Source organism: Tinamus guttatus, unplaced genomic scaffold, assembly GCF_059628265.1.
Source record: "Tinamus guttatus ecotype Peru unplaced genomic scaffold, ASM5962826v1 Tinamus_guttatus_pri_ptg000094l, whole genome shotgun sequence".
NCBI classification, from domain to species: Eukaryota; Metazoa; Chordata; class Aves; order Tinamiformes; family Tinamidae; genus Tinamus; species Tinamus guttatus.
In genome coordinates this window covers 364,366-386,021 of record NW_028288628.1, presented here as the reverse complement: position 1 = coordinate 386,021, position 21,656 = coordinate 364,366, and the positions used below count along the sequence as shown (strand labels likewise).

At 41.9% G+C, this 21,656-nt stretch overlaps 1 protein-coding gene across 1 annotated transcript in view; it reads left to right on the top strand.

Annotated features, from left to right (window-relative positions):
- The first annotated feature begins 2,691 nt into the window (after positions 1 to 2,691).
- The window catches only part of ANKRD55 (ankyrin repeat domain 55), a 45,772-nt gene continuing 26,807 nt past the window's right edge, over positions 2,692 to 21,656 (top strand). Inside the window, exons 1-5 of the mRNA XM_088520607.1 lie at positions 2,692 to 2,731; positions 11,871 to 11,993; positions 13,531 to 13,661; positions 15,408 to 15,517; positions 18,980 to 19,040. Of these exons, the coding sequence (XP_088376733.1) occupies positions 2,692 to 2,731; positions 11,871 to 11,993; positions 13,531 to 13,661; positions 15,408 to 15,517; positions 18,980 to 19,040 (465 nt within the window). The remainder of the gene's footprint in view (positions 2,732 to 11,870; positions 11,994 to 13,530; positions 13,662 to 15,407; positions 15,518 to 18,979; positions 19,041 to 21,656) is intronic.

The following is a 21,656-nucleotide window of genomic DNA, read 5'->3' as shown; positions in this document are numbered from 1 at the left end:
GGTATTTCTCTGCGTCTCAGGTAAACTGTCAGGTTACAGAGCAGAAGGGAGGTCTGCTAGTGAGAAGAATGAGCAAGAAAGAACAAAGAAGATGATGTAAGGGCTAACACACCGAAGAGAGAAAAAGAGATGCCAGCATCTTTCCCTCCAGTTTGTGCTGGGAAGTGAGGTCATCACAGACCTCGGCATTGGCAGTACTTGGCAAATGGGGAGAAAACAGTGGAGAAAAGAGTAAGAGGTTTTTCACTTTTAAATTTTCATGTAGGACAACTGAAACTCATCTTGTTTAATTTTAGCTGTGTAGAAGTCAGCCTTCTAAGCTAGGCCAACTCTGCAGGAAATGGAGACAGCCAGGCAGTGGTTACATCTGATAAATTCTGGGTCCCTTGCACACCTACGGCAGGAGATGGCAGCTCACAAGCACAGTTTGTCCCTATTAATCATGGACACCTGCCTCAGAGGAGGTGCCTTGCTCTCCCACAGCTGCGGATGGGTGAGCTAAACCCTTGGGTACACAAGGAATATCCTTGTGCCCTCCATGGGACAGCAAGGAGTCTCCGATGTCTCTCCTCCAGATGCCCTGGCTGTGCACATGCAGTGTGCTTCATTCCTAGGCTAATGCACTGAGACAGTTACGCTATGGCAGTAAACTCCAGAGCATCTTCACTGGAGCAAGAGTGGAAGAACAGAGACCCAATTATGCTAACAGGCAGGAATTACTGTGAGCATTTACACGGACAGGATTAGACTGCACAGTGGCTGCTGAGCTTTGTACAGCCCACGCTGCAGTAGCAGTCAGGGCCAGAAGCCCTCTGTCCAGAGGACCTCTTGTCAGATGTAGGGAGCAAAGGCCACTTCTGAGATCATCTGGGGTGATAATTTGCAGTGGGAAGTGCTTGATGGAGTCCAAGTGAGGGTATCTCCAGCTCCAGCCCTCTCCACGCAGGAAGCAGTAGTAGCAGCTCTTGAGCGAAGCCAAGGCATGAGGTGACAGGGACAGTGCCCTGAGCCTGGAGGAAGCTGGAGCCACTGGCTGAGCCCCCCTAATGGGGCAGAGCTGACAGGAGCTGACTGTCTGCAAACAAAGACTCTGCTCCTGGATCTGGGCACAGACAGCACGCACCTCATGGTGGATCCACCAGCAAATGCCTGAGATAAGCCAGAATACAAACAAGTTAGCAGTAAGAAAAAGGAAAAACCAATGTCCATCGCCACAATCCAATACAAGCTGGGTAGAGCTTTCTTCAGTTAAGTACATGGTTGCTTACACATGTACTTACACATGGTTTTACTCTGGTTTACACTTTCAAGACTTTACAAGGCTGTACTTGCTTGGACTGTTCTGCCTTCTTTCTAAAAACATCATTTGGATTTAGATTCAAAAGGGGGTTTGTGGGATGTGAATCAGTGCCAGATTCAACCCCTAAATTTATGTGTGTACCATGTCTGTATGTAAATTATTTTCCTAAGCTTCCATTGTAGTCAGTGAAATCATCAATATAGCAGAATAAAATCAATGCAGTAAGTAAAGTTTGGGGAGCTCCTAGGCCAACCAAGTTTAGGCATAATTTTGGGGTAGGCCCTCTGCACCCTTGGACCAAAACAGCTTTGCTGTTCTTAATTTTCATATAATACTTTGCCTTGTTCACCTGTACTGATAAGTCTCTTTCAATGCACTAGTTCTAAGTAAACTTTTTATATCCTCCAGTCCACCAGACCCCAGGCATTGCTGGTGATCTCTAAGCAAGTTCCAAGTCAGTCCATTTATTGTTACTTCTGCCACGGAAACAAAGCAAAGCCTCCTCTCCTCCATAGCACACAGGCCAAGCTCCCAATTTAGAGAAGATGAGAACAATTCAAAAAAGAGCCAGAAGATGTGGGTTTCCTCTCGATGTGGCTGGCGCATGGAGTTTAGAACATGTGTTGTGAATTATTAAACCTGTCACACAACTTTGTGGAAGTCACCACTATGCACTGCAAGCGTGACAACGTGCTCTCAGTTATGACAAAGATCGCTTTGTAAACCCTGCATATTAACAATTGTAATTCCTCATTAAGGGTTAAATCAGTAAATAGCTGAATTCTGAAAGGCTCCTCTGACCAAGCCAGCTCAGGCTGCCGGCACACGCGCGGCAACACACGCGCCGTGTCGGGGCTGCGTGTGGCGCCGCACCTGCTGCTGGGCGCGTGGGGAGGGCCTGGCGCCCGCCGCTCCGCACATGCTCCGTGTGCCACGGAGGAGCCCTGTCCACCTGCCGAGCCGGCTCTGGCGGAGCAGCCCCATCCACCCGCCGAACCTGCTCCGGCTCCATGTGCCACGGAGAAGCTCCATCCACCCGCCGAGCCTGGTCAGGCTACAGCGGCTGCTGATACTGCGTGTCTGCAGCATCCTCAGAGCCCCTTGCTTGAAGGCAATTGGATTCGCCGAAGCTAAGAGATTTTTCCCAAGATTCCAGACACGTCATTTTACAAGGTCCGTAACAAACAGAATATTCCATTCCCGCTGTGCCAGTGCCAGTGACTTTGCCTTGACAACAACCTGCAGCCATAAAGCAAGTTTAATTCTCTGACAAGAAGATTGACAACAGCTATCACTGAATATATTGTTTACTGTAATATATGGCATTTTTCTCTGGAAACCCTGGAGTTGGTGTTTGCTGGGGCTGATTGTAAACAATGAGATAGACCACAATGGATTTCAGTTCCTCCTCGATGTTTGATCAGCACAAAGGTAAGTCATTTGCTACTAATTTCAAAATCCTCTGGGCTTCCTATGCCTCCCATGCAAATGTACTAGGATTCCTTGGCAGAATCAATAACTGGAAATAGTGGAAAAGGTCAGGTCTGAGAGCGACTTACACTGGTTCCACATGAGGGACTTTCATCAATTTTAGAGATGGGTATTTCAGCCTATGGCTACGGTTATTTTAAAAAATAAAAGATTTCAACAGAATAGTAACAGCACTTGATTGCTTTTGTGCTTAGTATTAAAAGATGCACATGCATATTTATTATGTTTTATATTTGTGTTTGTATGCAAATATGACACTTGCAACATTAGCAAGCAGAGCCAATTGGAGTGAAAATTTATGAAAAGCTGATTTTCACAGTTGACTCATGGATATGTTGAAGGGAACAGATACTGACAAGTGATTGTCTTTGCTTTAGTAAATTCTTATGAGGTAGCTACTGTCATATCTATGAGTTTAATATCTTAAAAAGTCTCAAAATGAAGATTTTCTACATGTTTAGGTTGCTATGGAAATACAAATATCCCCTTTTTTGTCTTTTTTTAAGTAAAATGGTTGAATTTCGTATCTTTAGTTACCTGTACCTGTCTTTACTTCTTATGACACAATATAAAGAAGGCAGATGAGAAATGCAGAGAGTCGCCCTACAAAGAATGCAGAGCAATACCTTTTATGTTCTCAGAGCTGGAAAGAGTCATTGTTTGATGGTCCCTGCTGGAACAGATTTCACTCTAAGTCATCTCGCAACATAATTTGTGTGCAGTGGCCACAGTTTCCAGTGCACGCCTGCAAACTGCCCTAATTGCTCCAGCCAAGATGGTCACAAACCAAAAGTGCAGTCCCTACAGAAAGACAGGGCAGGTGAGAGGCCAAGGTGTCTCTGGGTGCCTGTACCCACAAGCTGTGTCTTTGTGCTTGGTGCCCATGGTCCATTGGCCTCACAAGGGACACAAGCAGTCTGCAGACATGCGATGGTTTTTGGTAGGCACCAGCTGGGCCTGAAGCTTTGGCCCATGCTGGAATGCAGCCATCGCAACCAAGAGCCTCTGCTCGCTTGGGGTCCTGAGTTTCAAATGTCCTCCTGGAATGAGGCAGTCATCAGCTGGTCTTGAGGCTCACATGGCGTGGCCAGCTAGCCAGCATCTGCTCCCTGCTCAAGCAGGCAGATCTTCTCTCAAGCCACGGTCCAACTTATGTCCACAGATCAACAGAAGATGCTGTGAGCTTTAGGTTCTCTCTTTGCCTGCTTGTCTCCCGCAATTAACACTCAATGTGTAAAGCAGCAGACTTATGTCTACCTTTCCTCACTGCTGCCACAGCAGTCTCCAAGGCCTGAAGAGAATCCTGAGAGTGCAGGTGTGCACCAGCCCAGCAAGACCCCTCCCTGAGCAGCTGCAGAAGATGGCGAGCCAGAAGGCAGAGCTGAAGACAGTATAAAACAAGGACAAGAGACAAAAATACCACCAGCGAGGATAAAGGAGGAAGGGAAGTGTAAAAGGGGAAGGGAAACGTGTATTGCAGAAATAGAGACAAGTTCTCCAGGTCAGATAGGAAGGAAGGCAGGAAGGGAGGAAGGGAGGGAGGGAGGAAGGGAGGAAGGAAAGAAGGAATATTTTCTCTGAGAAGAAAACAAAATGAAGCATGTCGCTGAGCTTCTGCATCTCCTAAAAGCCAAACTGAAACCAGAACATACCCACCCAGCTGTGCTCAAACTGCAGAGGGAGGGGAGACACCCTGCACACTCAGTGCAGCCCCCCAGCTAGGGCAGCTGATGGAAGTAGAGCAAGAAATGGGACTAGAAAATGGCCACAACTGCGGAAGGAGCAGAAAAGAGAATCCTCCCGACAGAAAAGAGAGCAGACAGCAATGCAGAGCACTGGCCCAAACCACGTTATATGGACAGCAATGAGCGGCAAGACAGCATCTCTCATAAACTCCCCTTGCTTTTACTCTGCATTCCTCTTCCAGCCAGGCCACTCTCTGACCCTGTCCCTATTCCCATCCAGCATATTCTCCCAGCCCCAGCTCCAGGCACAGCGCTTCCCAGCAGGAATGTTCCCTCAGGATAAATTCACCATTCCCCACCTCCACCCCAACTGCAAGAACTGCTGGGCCATCAGATGATCAGTGATTTACTGGTAGTTTTCCCTGCAAGCTGCATGGGAGGTGGAAAGGCAGCAGAGCAGGCAACACACAATAAGGGGACATCAGGCAAAGAAAGCACTGTGCAAAACTCACAGTGCACAGTGGCTTTTCTCTAAATAACATATGAATGCCTTGGCACTCTACTGCTTTAAGCAAGGGGAGGTTTTTATCAAGGAGAGTGGGAATATTTTTCACTGCTCCAGTTCATACAAATGGAAAAATGTAGGCACTCTTTGAGACACACTCTTTCAGACGCACCAGATCAGTATCTGCTGGACCAGTAAAATATTTCATTTCTTCCTACAATTCCTTACTCCTTCCCACCTGTGAGCAAGATACTCCCAACTACAAGTTACAAAAAGAGCATTTTCAGCTTGAAAACTGCACTGTCTCTTTGTAACATTTGCTATCATATTGCTCTTTAATATCTTATATTAGTTACAAACAGTAAGAGCTGCAGTGATATGGAACTTCCAGAAGCCCCGGAAGGACTTGGGATGTTTCCCACTGAAACAGAGAAGCTAGAAAAAGGCCTGGATCATTACATTCCTATCCAGGCACACGTAGGAATTATCATTTTGTTAAGTAATCAATAAACCCATAGTGTTTGAGAGCTAGTTATAATTTCCAAAAACTTCACTCATCTACCTCTGGCTGTCCTTGGACACCAAGGGGCTACTGCTGCCAGGGAGATGCCTATGATTTGTGAAGCAGGGGGTCCTGCTGATAAGCTGTAGGAAATCACATAAGGTTTCACCTGAAGGGCTAATATATATGAAAGGCGGGAGTCAAGTACACATGTATGTATTTCTTTTTTTACAGAGAACATAAATTTCTGGGGTATCCAGCTTTCTCTTCTCAATATTCACATCTAAATCTCTCCTTGCCAACACGACACACACTAAACGGCAGTAGTTTCGATCTCAGCACAATGTAGGGGAAAATAACCACTTATATATACTATGCACTTCATAAGGCAAGAGATCCACCAGCCTTGCAAGTGGTGCAAACTAAAACACAGTCTTCATATGAGAGTCATAGAATTGTGACATAAATACTGATTTAATTGTCTGAATCCTGTGATCATTCTTTATAATTATTTATATTGATTTATTTTACATACCCCTTTCAAACTAAAAGATTATTATTCTATATGGCAGAAACTATGCATTTTGGAAACACTGCTGCTTATTTCAGGTAGATTGTCTTTTAAATTTCATTCTTTTTGAACACTTAACTACAAAAGAAAATGTCACCAGCACATATGTCTTTTGGTCTTTTCTTATTATGACTTTTCCAGATCTTTCTATGGCACTGTTGTAGCAGCCTTAGTTTTCTTCTACCCTTGCTCTATTCACAGGCTGTTACTGTAATTTCTGCCTTCCCAAAGCTGACTGACAGCTTCCTTTTATGAGAGACAAGTAATTTCCCCCCAGAAAAAGATCTAAAAATGTATCTGAGACAGATAGAGTGCTCACTGATGTCTGCAAAACAGTAGGACAGTAAGTTATGTAGCAGACAGCCAGGCATTTGGCGTTTGGCTCCCTGTCACATGAAGCATCAGATCATGCATCTGTGCACCTCCTCCTCTTCCTCCACCCAGAGCCCCCCATCCACACAGCTCGGGTTAAAGTGATCCTGGCCCGTGAGGTCAGCTCAGCCAACAGAAGTGGAGTTAGTGGGAGGTTGCATTAGGTCAGGTGAACCATCCAGGTACTCTTCAACCCTCCTGGTCCAGTGTTCCCCAGCAGCAGAGTAACAGCTTGGCCACTGCCTCTCCTTACTCTGTGGGCTAGGGTTCACGTAAGCAGGCTGGGATTTGGGAATTGTAAATCTTGGACATGGTTTTCTGCCACTGAGGCTTAAGAGGAAGAGAGATGATATTCTGGGTGAGTGGGCACAGGAAAACTCATTCACTCATTCAAAGTTTTGCTTCCTCTCCTAGTGCTGGAAGGAGAAAAGCAGATTCAGCCCAGCATAGGCATAGTGGAGGAGGTCTTTAGGTTTTCGTTTGTATAAAAAAAGGTAGAGGGAACCAGTGGACCACAGGCAAGTGTGTATCCATGTTCTGAACTTCCTGCATTTTTGTCCTCTGGGTAATCAATTTCTCACTAGATCAAGAGTTTCCTTTTCTGGCCAGATTGCTCTATCTTGACTCATGCCAGAAAAAAAAAAGAACAGTGCTTATAATGCTAAACAGCAAAAAGGATAAAATCTGTATGTGCAAAGCATAGTATGAGGTGAAGGTCCCTTTAATCCCCTATATATCCCAGCACATCTAATGATTTATTTGCCTTCCCAGCAATGTCTTGACTGTTCCATTCCCATTTAATGACTTCAGTCAGTGTGAGCGCTGCGGTGCCTGTTCATGACTGCTATGTACTGGGTTCCTGCAGAGCACAACTCACTGAGAAGGAGCAATGCAAGTTTGAAATCTCTGCCTTGTCTCTTGGCCTTCCACTCAGCCCCTAGTGCCTTCCTCTTCAAGTAAGAGATTAGTTCAGGCATGAACTTGCTTTGAACCCCTCTCGGCTGGGTTTACCTGTGGTGAAAGCAGCTTGCAGATTTGGCATGATACAGAATCTGATTAATGGGCCCTGTGGTAAGTCCACGTCTCTTTTCATGTCCTAGTCACTAATGATGACCCCCAAGAGGTAATGGCTCTTGCTCTCTCCCAATCCAAGCAGCCCGAACAGCCCACGTATCAAAGTGTCTGTGCAGAACAACCAGTTCTCTGAGCAATTTGCACTCTGCTATTGCAGATGTCAAGTTAACGTTTTTGGCTTGGAAATTTTATTAAATGTGTAATTTAAAAGACGAATTAGAACAAAAGATGTAATTCATTCAGTTGAGTCGTGAACAAATAGAAATCTGCATATTGGTGAAGGCTGATTTAATACCAGCCTTGTAATTTTCCCAAGCCTATAATCACAGCTCCAGATTTGACAGACTAACCTTTCCCAGGGAGAGAGCTGATTCTGTCTCCATGGTAGCCAAGTTTTAAAGCAGAGAATGGTGATTGAGTCCTGGGGAGATAAGGTCATATGTGTGGAATTACCCTGGATTGTAAATCATCGTGTGGAATTAATGTGAATTCAGCTACGACACTGTATGATCACAGATATGAATAGTACAGCAACTGCTTAAAGATTCTCTTTAAAGAACCTTTATCATTCAAAAATCTAGAGGACAATTCTTAATATAATTTACAACAATACATTAATAATAATATTATTATATGATTAGAGAAAATATCTTTTATTAAGTCTCTTCAAACTCTCTTTAAAACATTCTTTTTTTCTGAACAGCTTCTATATTTATGCTATCCCCAAATGACATAAAGAAAAGTCACCAGTCACTCCATTTGTCTTTCCTTTGCTTAACTCTCTAGTGTGAATTAGGCATCACTTTTAACTTCCCCCTTTAGCAAGGTAACAGAGTGGCTGGACCAATCTTATACTCTCTATTTCTGATTCCCCAGCTACACTAATGGGCTTTAAAATGACCAGGCTTAGTATAGCTATACTTCTTTTTGAGCTAAGGGAGGTATAGATGTTTCTATAAAGAAAGTTGCAGGCAAGAAGATAAACTGAACATGGAAAAAGGACCTCACTCATTTTTGTACTTACTAAAATCTGAACAGTGTTGAAGAACGGCTTCAAAATGCACACTCAAGCTGTTTCTTCTTCCAGTGCAAGGCCCTCATATACTACTTACCTGTGTTTCATATTCACTAGACAGAAAGTCATAAAAATAATGCAACTTCAATCACTGCACAGTAGAATACAAATGCTAATAAAGGAAGCACCATGCCCCACATAGGCTATATCTCTATAACTCAGAGTAGAAAAATGATTGAAAATTGGTTTCAGAATCCCAACCAAGAAAGTATAACTGACACTTGACAATTAGTCATTTTGACTTCCAAGAGATCTTTCTACATTATAAAATGCCATATAGAAGCAACAAGCAGACATACAAGTGTATTTAGCATTGAAAAAGCCTAATGAGCAACAATAACACATAGAAATTATCATTGGTTGCTGAGTTCCAGTAGAGCTCCTAAAACACCCAGAAAGATCTCTTCACTATGAATTAATCACGTTGAATTAAGGGCATATTTGGTTTTCAGTTCCTCTGGAACTGACTCAACTGCTGTGTGGTTTAGATCAAGCTATGGGGCTTTCCAGCCACCTTTCCTTTGTCTGCCTCACAGTGGGGTTAGGTGCCTGCAAAGGTAGATGCCTTTGTCCTCTTTGTCTGTCTAGTTCCTAATAGCCATATATGTGTTGGTGAATACTGGATTTTAATATATAATATAAGCGTATATTAAACATAACATTAGAGATGCTCATATCTAACTCAAAAAAAAAAACTTTTAATTGAGATCAATTAATAATTTCACCAAATATCAGTACCATTTATTTCATGCATATTCTAGTATGCAACCATGCTTTTCTGTAATTTGCCTTTTCTCTTTTATAGCAATGACTTCAACTCAGTGAAAATAACTCCTGGGCACAGATTAACTGGGGAGCTTAGGGGGCTGAATGTGGCTGTGCAGACCTTCCTATTTTAGACCCAGCTTGCATCTAGCCTTTGTACACTTCTCATAGTATCTTCTCTGCTTTCTGCTTCACATTTCCCCTGAAAACTCAGAATCACAGAGCAGCTGAGGTTGCAAGGGACCTCTAGGGATAATATAGTGCCGTGTTCCAGCAGGGACCCCTAGAGCATGTAGCACAGGGCGGCATCCAGGCAGGTTTTGAAGATCTCCAGAGAAGGAGACTCCACAATCCCTCTGGGCAGCCTGTTCCAGGGCTCTGTCACCCTCACAGGAAAGAAGTTCTTCCTCACATGAAGATGAAACTTCCTGTGTTTCAGCTTGTACCCATTACCCCTTGTCCTATCACTGGCCACCACAGAGAAGAGTTTAGCCTCATCTTCTTTACATTCCCCCCTCAGGTGTTTGTACATGTTGATAAGATCCCCTCTCAGCCTTCTCTTCTCCAGGCTAAACAGGCCCAGCTCACTTAGTCTTTCCTCATATGACAAATGCTCCAGTCCCTTAATCATCTTTGTGGCTCTCCGCCGGACCCTCTCTAGAAGCTCAGTGTCTTCCTTGTCCTGTGGAGCCCAGAACTGCACCCAATACTCCATGTGCAGCCTCACCAGGGCTGAGCAGAGGGGCAGGATGCCCTCCCTCGACCTGCTGTCAACGCTCCTCCTGATGCAGGCCAGGATTCCACTGGCCTTCTTGGCCATGAGGGCACACTGCTGGCTCATGGTTAACCTGTTGTCAACCAGAACTCCCGAATCCCTGTTTGCAGAGCTGCTTTCCAGCAGGTCACACCTTCCTCCGTAGCTGATGAATAAGATAGTTTTATAATAGTGTTTGCATCTAAGATACATCATTAAGACTGTGACTTTTTTCTTTTAAACATCTTTAACTATTGCTAGTTCTTGGGTTTATTTTCCCATAGGTTTTACACAGCCATCACTACAACACAGCGTACAGAAGTGTGCCCTCACAATCCACTAATGACAATTCCATTCATTATTACTACTGCATTTGGTGAAAAGAATGTATTTGAAGAAAGTAGAGCACTTTCTTTAGGCAATGCTTGGCTGGTTTTATGAAAGGGGCATGGTCCACTGCTTAGGGCATAATATTTAGTGGAAAGAACTTAAAGGTGAATGAAATGCAATGCAGGACTGAGAAACTTCACCCAGCAGCCAGACTATGCAGGCCTGTAAAATCAGACTAAAATGTAGCCATTTGGGAAACAGAAACAAAACATCCCAAAAACTGAACAAAACCAAACACATTTTTGTGATTGAACCTCTTTGCTAATTATTTAATGGCCCAAATAAATGCTCTAGTTGGTGTAAAATAATTAAAATAAAGTTCACAGTGATGAACTTCCTATAAGGCTTTATAGTATTAATTTTTCTCTATCCATGTAAGAATTATACTTTCTTATAAAATCACAGAAGAAATATGCTTTAGGCCATTTTTTCCCTTTCATTTTAATCTGACATTAAATAGTGCAAAGCATTGCAACACACAGAAATAATGCTTTGCTTTTGGGTAGTGCCTCCTAGCAGATGATCTCATTGTGGTTTTGCAGATTTCCACATCTCTCAACATCATGGAGCTTATTGGATTGCCTTCTGTAGATCACTTTGTACGAACTAAGTATAGAAAATGACCTCAAAGATGAGAGAATTTCCTTGCTCCAGAGAATTAGGCACTAATAGAAAACTGGTAGTGATAGTTGGAGATGTTCCTTGCCCAGGTCCACACTCTTTCCTCAAAAAGGCTCACTAGAAAGTGCATTGATACGTATTTCAGTTGATCAAACACGCCCACTGGACGTAGGTTACCTCTGCTTTTTTGCAGTTTCCTGTCCTGTAAGCACCAAAGATAATAAACCTCTCCTAGGTCCCAAGCAGCAGTTCACCCTTCCTTTTCACAGTTATTATTAGAACTCAGAACTGCCAGAAATTCTTTTTTTTTCTGAGAAGAGAATTCCTGATTGCCTCAGAGAAAGGAAGTAAAATAACTCAGTCTTTTGACAGATGTAAGGACAAAACAGAAACTGAAAATACTTCTGCCTTTCTGCTGTATTATCTCATGAAGAGTTAGCCATTAATATTATGAGACAGTTCCGTTGTTTATTGTTTCTCAATTCACATTCAGCTAATGTTAGTATGATTTCTTATAAGGGATTGAATCTTTCAAGAGATTTTCTTATGTCACTCTCATTGTCTCTCTCTGAGAGTTTGGGGAAGAATTTAGTGGCAATGAAAAGAATTCAGATGACTAACGAAAAGCACAATGCTGTTTGGATACATTTTGTTCCACCTCGGACTATGCCGTCATAGAAACCCAGTGAAATACATGCCGTTACTTTCACTGTTAAACGTGTGTGCCGGACCTCTGCCTGCTCACAGACATGCTCCTCCCTGCAGGTGATGCAGCAGAAGAGATTGACCTGACTGTGGTTTATCAAGCAGCAGCCAACGGCGATGTGAACACCCTGACTGCGGTGATCCGAGAAGATCCTTCCATCCTGGAATGCTGCGACAGCGAGGGTCAGTGAGCTCTGTGCTCCTTCCCAGGGGCCTCAGTGCTGCAGATTGCAATTGTGTTGTAATCTTTTTCCTTTTCTTTTTTATCCTAGTTTTCATGTTCAGCAAATTATTTACAGTAGCAGCAAGTGGGAAAATTGACTTGTTCTTTGGAATATCCACTGGAAATACATACTTTGGATACTTCTCTCCCCATCTGAATATATGATATTTTATTCAGGCACAAGATAAACTGATATAATCGGATGGTACTTTACCATGAATCTACCTTATCTTCTTTAAAGGGGTAATGCTGTCATTTCAGAAAAAAAAAAAAAAAAGAAGAAGAAGAAGAATCTTTTTTACCAGAGCCAAATGCTGTACATTCTGGGCATCTTAGAGCAAAGAGCTACAGTCCTTTGCACTTAAGATGTCTGCATAGACACAAACAGATTTGAAAGAATTTGCCATGTAATAGTTAGCCAAAGGGATAAGTGCACATCTGCATTGAACTAAATGATCTCTTTTATCACTGAGACTGCATTCTTTTTCCATTTGTACTCAGGCTCCTATATCATACTATCACAAAGTGCTATCAATTTGCTGGGTTTTATATGCATCTATTTCCCAAGCAATTAGAAACACACATCTCTGAAAGTTTCACTTGAGAAATATTCAAGAGTATTTTCACTGCAGCTTCTTTTTACAGGATTCATATGAGCAGTGCATATTCTAATCTTTACCAGCTTTTACCGGGTTATAAACTTTTCCTGCACTTAATTCAGACAACTGTTATGTTCACGATGTATTTGTCAGTGGAGAAAACGAGCACCCACTCAAGCTGACATCTCAGTCTTAATGGCAGAGGGACTGGATGTAAGAAGAAAAATTAAGAAGAATTAAGAAATACGAAGAATTATATATTATAAGAAGATAGCATAATACTTCATGATGAAATTTGAATAGTAAGTTTTCACAGCTTATCCAGCTTTCACAGTTTATCCAGCAAATGGTTTGCCGAATGCAGAGTAAGTTCTGAAGGTGGGAGAAAATGCTCTAGAGCAAGGCAAGTCAACAACAAAAAGAATTTGTTGCCCACCTAAAACATCAACTCAAATATACATTCCTTTGCATGGTACAGGGCTTCGTTTCACACATCTTTTGAATATAGAGAGACAGCATGAAGCTGTGGTTTGAGAAGTGCAGCCAAGCACTTGGCTACTATTCACTTTGAAGCTTATCAACCTTCAATATGGTACACAAACCCTACCGTTCATGCTGGGTTCATCAACAGAAAAACAATTTTCCCTCCAAAAGGAGAGTTAATGAGATGAGACTTCTGTAATGAAGTCATGTTTTTTTAAAAAAATCACTGGTCATCTAGTTGGCGTGGAAGTTACTTCCTGCCTGCAAAAACACATGAGTGCAGCTATTGGACATTTGTCAGAGAAATGATGTGTTAATTTGCTGTTGCAAAATTTTGCAACAGTAAAAAAGTATCTTTATATTGTGCCTTTGACAAAATAAAGATTGTAAGAGAATGTCTGGCTTTCTTCTCCAGGTTGCACACCTTTGATGCATGCTGTGTCAGGACGCCAGGTTGATACAGTGAAGCTTCTACTGAAGATGGGAGCAAATATTAATACTCAGGATGCTTGTGGACGAACCAGTTTATCTCTGGCAACTTATCTGGTACAAAGACTTGGGCAAGGAAGATGAAAAGACAGATGCTCATACTACAGCAGGAAAAAAAAGTACAAAACATAGTTCTAGACAATAATGAATATTTAACCTCTCTATAACTCAAGGCAGGGAGCAACTATTGCAAGAAAATCATCAGGACTCTTTGCAGAGTGTCCTTTCTCCTATGGGTTGTACAAATCAGTGCATGGTATGGGACTCTTACTAGCCCCAGTGGCCTCTATGTGGGTTCAGGAAAGCCACTGGTTTCCTGTGCACTGGGAAAGGACTTTAAGTCCTCTCCTATCTTCTAGTATGGAAATTATTTCTCCCGTCTCAATTTAGCATCAGATTTCTGAGCTCCAGGGAGGGCATCACCGACAGGATGGGACCAAGTCAGCAGCAAAGAGGGGTTGACCATGACCTTCCTTTATTAGCTGGAAAGAAGGGAGGAAGGAACATTTACCCGTGCTGCATGGTATGAGTTATTGCTGGATAATTGCCAGTTCATTGAATAAATAAATGGATAAAGTGGTGCCTAATTAAATCACATCCCTTACATCTAGTTTCTTCCTGCATACTCAGGACAAAAACAATGCTTCAGCTCAGCTACAGGACATTCAGCCAGAAAATAAGTGTAGAAGGTAACAAAAGACGCAGTCTCATCCAATACAAAGCGCATGTCCCACTTACTTGAGAACAAACATTTCCTTTGCCAGATATTTTTAAAAAATCCCACAATCAGTGTCATGCTACATTTCTCCTTCCTCTTCTCCCAGAGGGGAAAAATTATTCTCTGGAAAAGAAAAAGAAATGACTGGAAAAGACTTTAGCCACCCAGGCTTCAAAGTTTCCATTTCTGTTTTTATGATGGATATAATCTGAGGTCTAGAGAGCATTTGGCTGTGATGCCTGCCCAGAGAATTGAATTCAACTGGATTCCATAGTCACAGTTTCACGCAGAATCCAACTGCCTTATAATTCCCTGGGAGCACCAACAAGCATGTTCTAGCTCCCTCATTCCACCCCGTTTCCTTGTAAAGGGTGGTGCTGCCAGTCTGACTGGGGCTGTCCAGGAGGGAGTGTTCTTTAGAGATGGCTTGCAGAACTTGGAGCAAAAAACTTAAAAACATGCTGGACTTCCCCGCAATGAGGCATATGCTGAAAGATTTACCCAAGTACAACCAGATTGCTTACTTGCTTTTGTTTGGGTGATCAATAGACGGTTTTATTCCAAGAACCATCTCATCTGTTTTGGTGCTGTTTTTAGTCTAACTTTTTCACTAATTCAGAGTTCTGTAGCAAAGTTTAAAAGACCACATTCTGAGTCTTTTCAGAATTGATTTACCATCTGTGCTAAATTTGCTTAAAAAAATGAGATTAGGTGCTCATGCTCTTGGTTTAGCCTGGCATAATGAAATCCACATGCAGGATATGTGGCATATGTGGGGCATTTGCCAGTGATACAAGAATTAACAGCTTTCAAATCACTTTTTTTTTCTCCCTGCCACAGCTTTAGAAAAGTCTGAGCATAGTGTAAATAACCACTTTATCACAAAAATGAATGGGTGAGCCAGTTTGAGCCTCACACTCCAAATGGGAACCACACTTGGTGCCGAGACCTCTTTTGGCGGAAAAAAAGGCCCGTTCTTCAAGTGGTCGAAACGGCTCTAGTCCCACACTGAAGACACACACACTAAGCAGGGGTCTGGCCTGATGTGCTCTATTTTCCTCTTTGACATATCGTTTCTTTTTTAGGGCTGGCTAGAAGGCTGTGTCAGCCTGCTCAGAAATGGTGCTAGACAGAACATACCGGATAAAAACGGAAGATTGCCACTACATGCTGCTACTGCAGAGCCCGATGTGAGGTACGTCCCGGGCTCCAGCAGTGCTTAATGTTCGAATATCAAAAGATGGCCACGAAAGAAGCTTCCTGGCACCAAGGAAAACACAGGCCAGGAAAGTGGGACAGTTATCCTTGCAAATTGTTCTTTTGCTTAACAGTTACCATAAAGGGAGTAGTGAGGAGGAAAAGCTTTGTACAGTATTTCTATAAGATAAATATTTGGCCAAGAAAGGTAGGAAGTCTGATTTGAGATCTCAACAGTAGGAAAAGCAAACAAACAAACAAAACCAAAACCAAACAGCATTATAGTAGAAGTTGAAACTCTACATTTCCCTTGACCAAGTACCCTTTTGGCACCTCTCCACAAGAAATATTACAGAAAGCTGTTCGTTTGGTCATCTTCTCTCATGAGTGTGAGAAAAATTTTTTCACAATACCAACTCTTTGAGAGCCCCCACGGTAAAGGGGAAGCTGAGGTTTGGTTTTTCATTTTTAGCTGCTCTTAATGAAGGCTGACTAGCAAACAAAGTATTTCTTCGTATACTCTTCATTCTCATCCCAAGAAGACGAGATTTCTCATTCTAGCCTACGATAATAGGAAAGCTGACAAAATTTTAAGTCGTGTTTTATACATCTGAATAAATTCACTCAAAACCTTTCCTAATTAAATCATGTCTAGAGGGATAAGGAGACAGAGAAGTAAAATATTCAGTGAATGCAAATGTTCATCTGACCTAATCACTGATGCTATGGTGTTTCTGTTGCCACCAGCCCAAAGCTCCCTGCATTTCTGCTCATCTTGCTCTTCACCCTCTTTTCAATTTCGATTTTCCACCTTCATTGCTGCTTTTCATGCATCACTTAGAAGGAATAGCTGGGGGTTTCTGCACAAGTATCAGCGCATTATCATTAAACAAAGCCTATACAGAAAGAAGACAAGGTCTGTGCAATACTAGGCATGTTGCTATTTAAGAGGAACTGCAATATATTTTAGCAGCAGCATGCAGAGTTCCCTGGATGTTTTTTTCATGTTCCCCATAGTCACCTTTGCTCTGGCCAGTTTACCAGCTGCCCAGCTCCTTTGCGTCTGTCTTCTACCTGGGTTCACCTCGTGCCCAGAACATGCAGCTGGAGCAGCAGGGGTAATTTTTGATCACAGTCGTCACTCTCATGAGTCCCAAGTCATGACAAAATGGCACGTGTGGTGGCCAGCTATGAAACGCTTTTTCAGCCAAACTTAAAAGCTGGTGGCCCATTTGTACAGCTCCATGTGTTGGGAGCAGATCGTACAGAAGGACAGAGACAGAAGTCACCCGAGTTACGGTCACTTATCACGCAGTGCATGTTCCATACAGCCTAGGAGAAATGGTAAAAACGAAATCCATAGGCTCCCTGACCTCTAGCTACAAAATGTGTATCTAAAAGTAGTAGAGGATTCTCAGCTGGGCTGGCTGAATATCCAGATATTTGAGTGGTAGCAATGCTATGGTCTGATGATGGTCTGAAGATAAGAGTGAGTCAAGGTTTGTAGATAAAGGATTTAAAAGAACGATATGAGTTTTTCACATATATTTGTTTCATTTATGATATCTGGAGTTAAACTGCAAAGCCATGTAAAGGATTGTAATGGCCAGTGATATGTGGATTTTTCAAGCATATTACAGTTACTTTGTCTTTTTCCTGCTCACTGTTCTGTTTTTACCCAGACTTGCTTCAGACACTGAATTTCTAAAATTCTGGGTTAATTTATTGTGCCAATTCCTTTTACAATTTTTGCATACTAATTACAGCAATCCTACAGCAAGTGTCCTCCTTTGTGATTCTATTATCATGTGTCTTTCAGAAAAGAAGATTTCACACCTCTTTTCTATAAGTGACTGTACCCACAAATAAATGGCGTTGGAGTCCTAATAAAACACTGGGATATTCCCAGTCTTCATTCTTTAGGGATTTTCAGTTAGAAAAAATAATTCCATTTGGACTTCTGCCACCTAAACATGATATTAGAAAACAGATCAGCTTTTCACCTTCAAAATGACCCAAATCATCCCTAAGTGATTTGGAATGTCTTCCTTCCAAATAATTTACACTATCTAGTTGTTTATTACTGAAAAAAAAACAAACACAAGTAGATTTATCTTACATCTTCTGAGGTCAGTCTGATGATCACTCCTGAGCACAGTCCAGAAAATGTACAGCAACTGAAGATTGTCCTGCTGAAAAGCAGTACAAGATTTGCATTCAGTCTCCTTTGAGTGGAAATAAAAGCATAATTGCAAACATTTAACTATATAAAATTTACAGACTCAAGGAGCGATTGTACTTGTTGCTGTCTAATGAAACACAAAATCTTCAGAATTGAAGAAAAAGCATTTTTTTCCCACCTGTGAAGTACTGCCTCTGCATTTTGTATTTGTTATTTAGAGTACTTTATCTATTAATCTCCTTGCAAAACCATGTGCTGCTTACAAATCCATGCTTTGAAGGTTCTTAACAAACTTACACCATCAGATGAGCCACAGCCACTCACGTGCATTGTGATCCTGATCCTACACAGGGATGTGCTAAGGACAGATCATTCCACGTATTAGACTCGTAAGAACTGTACATTCAGCATCTGTGCCACTTGACTTTGTCACAGGCTGTGGCAGGATGGTCCTTGTCATTTCTACGGTCCACCCACCTGCCTGGTCCAAATACTTTACATTCTTTTGTAAGACAAAATGACTTTCTCCAAACCTGCTGTGATTTCAGCACATCTTCACAGGACTACATAAGGATAAGAAAAGCACTGAAAATCCATTACAAATATCTACTGATTGCTAAAAAATTTATTCTACAAGAACAGTAATTGGTGTGTCATCATTTTCTGTAATAGTTCCCTCCACCAGAGGGGAGTGTTTGTAGTCTGATTTTCTATAGAAATGTGAACCAAAGTGTTGCTAATTTTTTTACCATAGCGATGGCCTTATTCCAGTAGACACAGAGTAAGACTTTGTAAAATCACTTTGGTTTGTGTGCGTGTAAACATGCATGCATGTATGTACCCACAAATACATACAAAACATATATGAAAAACTATGTTACTTTCAGTCAAAAAGTTTGAAAACTCAGGTTAGAAATAGGTCATTACTATTTCTGTTTGTTTAACACTTCATAATTTGCTATTACAATGAATTTCTAAGTTACAGAGATCTGCACGTGTGCATAGTATTACACATCCTGACTCCCCTCTGGCAATCAGCCTAAGAATTCTTCCCTGTGTATCTGCTTTTGATTCGCTGTGGTAATTTTATGTCATTACAGAAAGCCATAATTTTTGCTTTTTTGCTTTTTTCTGTTATTACCAAACCCAAGACTCTGACCTGTGCCCACAACTAATACTGATTTTGCTTTAAATTGCATGTTTTGTTTCTTGAAAAATGCCAGTTTTTCAGATTTAGTCAGGAGTGCAGCACACTGAATTATGTCATTGCTTCTGCAGGCTTCTGAATGTGCTTCTGCAGCAGTCAAATCTTAGCGAAATTAATCATCAGGACAACGAGGTGAGTAAGCTTGCACTGCAGGCCCCAGTCCCACTCTCTGAAGTCATACTGTTCATTCTGTGCAGAAAGAAACCGCAGAATCACCAGTTTTATGGTGAGACTATGCCCAAACCTAAGATTTCCCTAATGCCCTTACTGAACTTTGCAAAGCCTTGTTTCATTTTTCATGCTATGTGTGATGCACCTATAGACTCACTTCTGTATATACTGCCAACCAGGAGGTACCTTGGAAAATTCTCTTAACTGACTTGCCAGGGCACAAATTGCTTTTGATTCTTCTGAAGTCAGATCCTGGAGTGAATCTTTACCTTGTCCAAACTCCTTGCCATTAAAGAATTAACAGTTCTCAGGGAGAATATGAGAAACCTGGTATAGCATGGAACAGTTATGGAGCTACAAAAATGATGCTAGGTTACTCTGATCCTGAAAGAATTGTGTCCTGCATACTTACGTATCCATACTGTGCACAGGGGAGTCTCAATTTTCTGGATGTGACTGTTTCTCCAAATAAGGAAGCCAAGGCACAAGAGAGACTCTGGCTGCTCTTCCATGTTTCTCTCCACTCCAGCATTTGCTCAAGGATGCTTCTCCACTCCAGAGCACCAGAGCTGCAGAGCCCACCACAGGGCTGCTAATTGTATGTCTCCCCACCTACCACTCCCTTATCTACTGGATATTTTGCATACCTTCCTTACAGTAGCCTAAGACAGACACAGAATTTGTCTTCACACAGTTATGTTGTTAACAAATTATATCAAACCCTGGTTGGCACTTTCAATCTGTGATGTTTTGCTGCATCCACCAATAAATGAAATTTAGACCTTTTAGTCTAGCTCACTGTCATCTAGCACTAAGAAGGTATTTATCTGTTCAAGTATCATTCCTAAACCCTGAATATTTATGTTTTCTGAAAAATGTGAGTATTCACAATGGATTTCAGTTAATAAAGCTAGTCTCTTGGTATAAGGAAAACTCTTGAGAAAAACAGCCCAATGAATTCATGAACACGTAAGCACTAAGACATACATCTGGAAGTTTCACAGTTTTTACAACTGTGGTTTTCTGTGTGTTTACTGATGAAGCCTGTGAGATGACAATGTGAACATACATTCCCTGAAGAAGCCCGGAATCTGGGCAAAATCAATATCATAGCGTACACTTCTCAAACGCAAATGAATGTTTTGCCTGCTACTTCAGGTCCTTTTCTGGATTTCACTCTTCTATGGTTAATGCCCATCATCCATAACTATCCCTTATTTTTGTTGTTGTTGGTTTTTGTCCCCTCTTGCTCCTTGTTTTCATAGACATTCAATTGTGTGTCTTTCTTTTTTTGCTGGAGCTTCAAGCTCTTCTTCAGGCTCTTCGGTGGTTCTGACATAGTCCTCATGCTTCAGCCCTCGAGCAGTCGCCCTCAGCAGCTGCCCTGTAAGGCTGCTCCCACTGCACAAAGATCAGCGCAGGGGGGTTGTAGGACCTCGATGCCCTTTGCTCAGCTCAGTGCTCCGAAAGGACACGTGGAATGTACAGTAATTAGAAAAGAAATAGAGAACAAAACAGGAAGCAGCACGATGCCCTGTCTGAATCCTTGGTACAGCCGCATTGTGAATACCGGGTGCAAAAATCATCTGAAAAAGGATATACAAGAAAAGGAACAGAAAAGATTACAAAGATGGTCACAGTTACAGAACAGCTTATTTTCATCGGCAAACTAACTAAAATAAACTAACTGGAATAGGACTTTAAGTGAGGCAAGTATGTTTGAGTGATAATAAAAGTATGTAGCTTCATAAAGGTCATAGAGAAGGTGGAAAGGGAATGACTATTCACCTGTTCACTGTTTTTTTTTTTCATAACTAAGCTGGTGGGGTCACGCACAGAAGTTACCAGGCATCAGTTTTAAACCAAATGAATGGAAGTACTTTCACATATACTGCTTAGTCACATGCTGCCATCTGAGGCTTTAATCATCAGGATGATGTAGAAAGTCTTCAGCCTACTGATTACCAAAAGTTGGGTAGCTGCATATCACCAGGCCTTATATCTTGTGTATCCTCCCCAGGCATCTACTGCTAACCTGTAGCATGTCTGAGTTATGTTCCTACACTGGGCAGAACTTTGATTCCTACCAACTACAGCTCTTTTTATATTTCTTATGTTATAAATGGGTCTGTTAGTGACCACAGTAGGAGCAGAGAGCTCATTTTTCAAGAATCTTGCCCTTTTGTTCATACCAACAGACTTACAATGGATGATAATAGGCTGGACTTGCACATTGTAGCCTTCCCTATTTCACTGAATTTTTCTGCTCTCCAGACTGGTCTTAGGAATCCTTGTCCCAGCTGGAACTAAAGCCTCAGCCCCACTCACAAATTCTGAGTGTTCCTCAGCAGGACCAAGTCCCTTGTGTCAAAATCATGGTCCACAGACATCAATGGCAGAGTTCCCATTAAGAGCTCTTGCAGAGATAAGATTTCACTCTCATTTTTCATTTTACAAAACCAAAACCCCCATGATTTCCCAACCCTAACTGAGCTGTAGCTGAGATGCCTTTTTTGCCATCATCCACATTTAAGCCATCTGAGGACTTGGAAAGTTTATAATGAAGAGAGAGAAGTT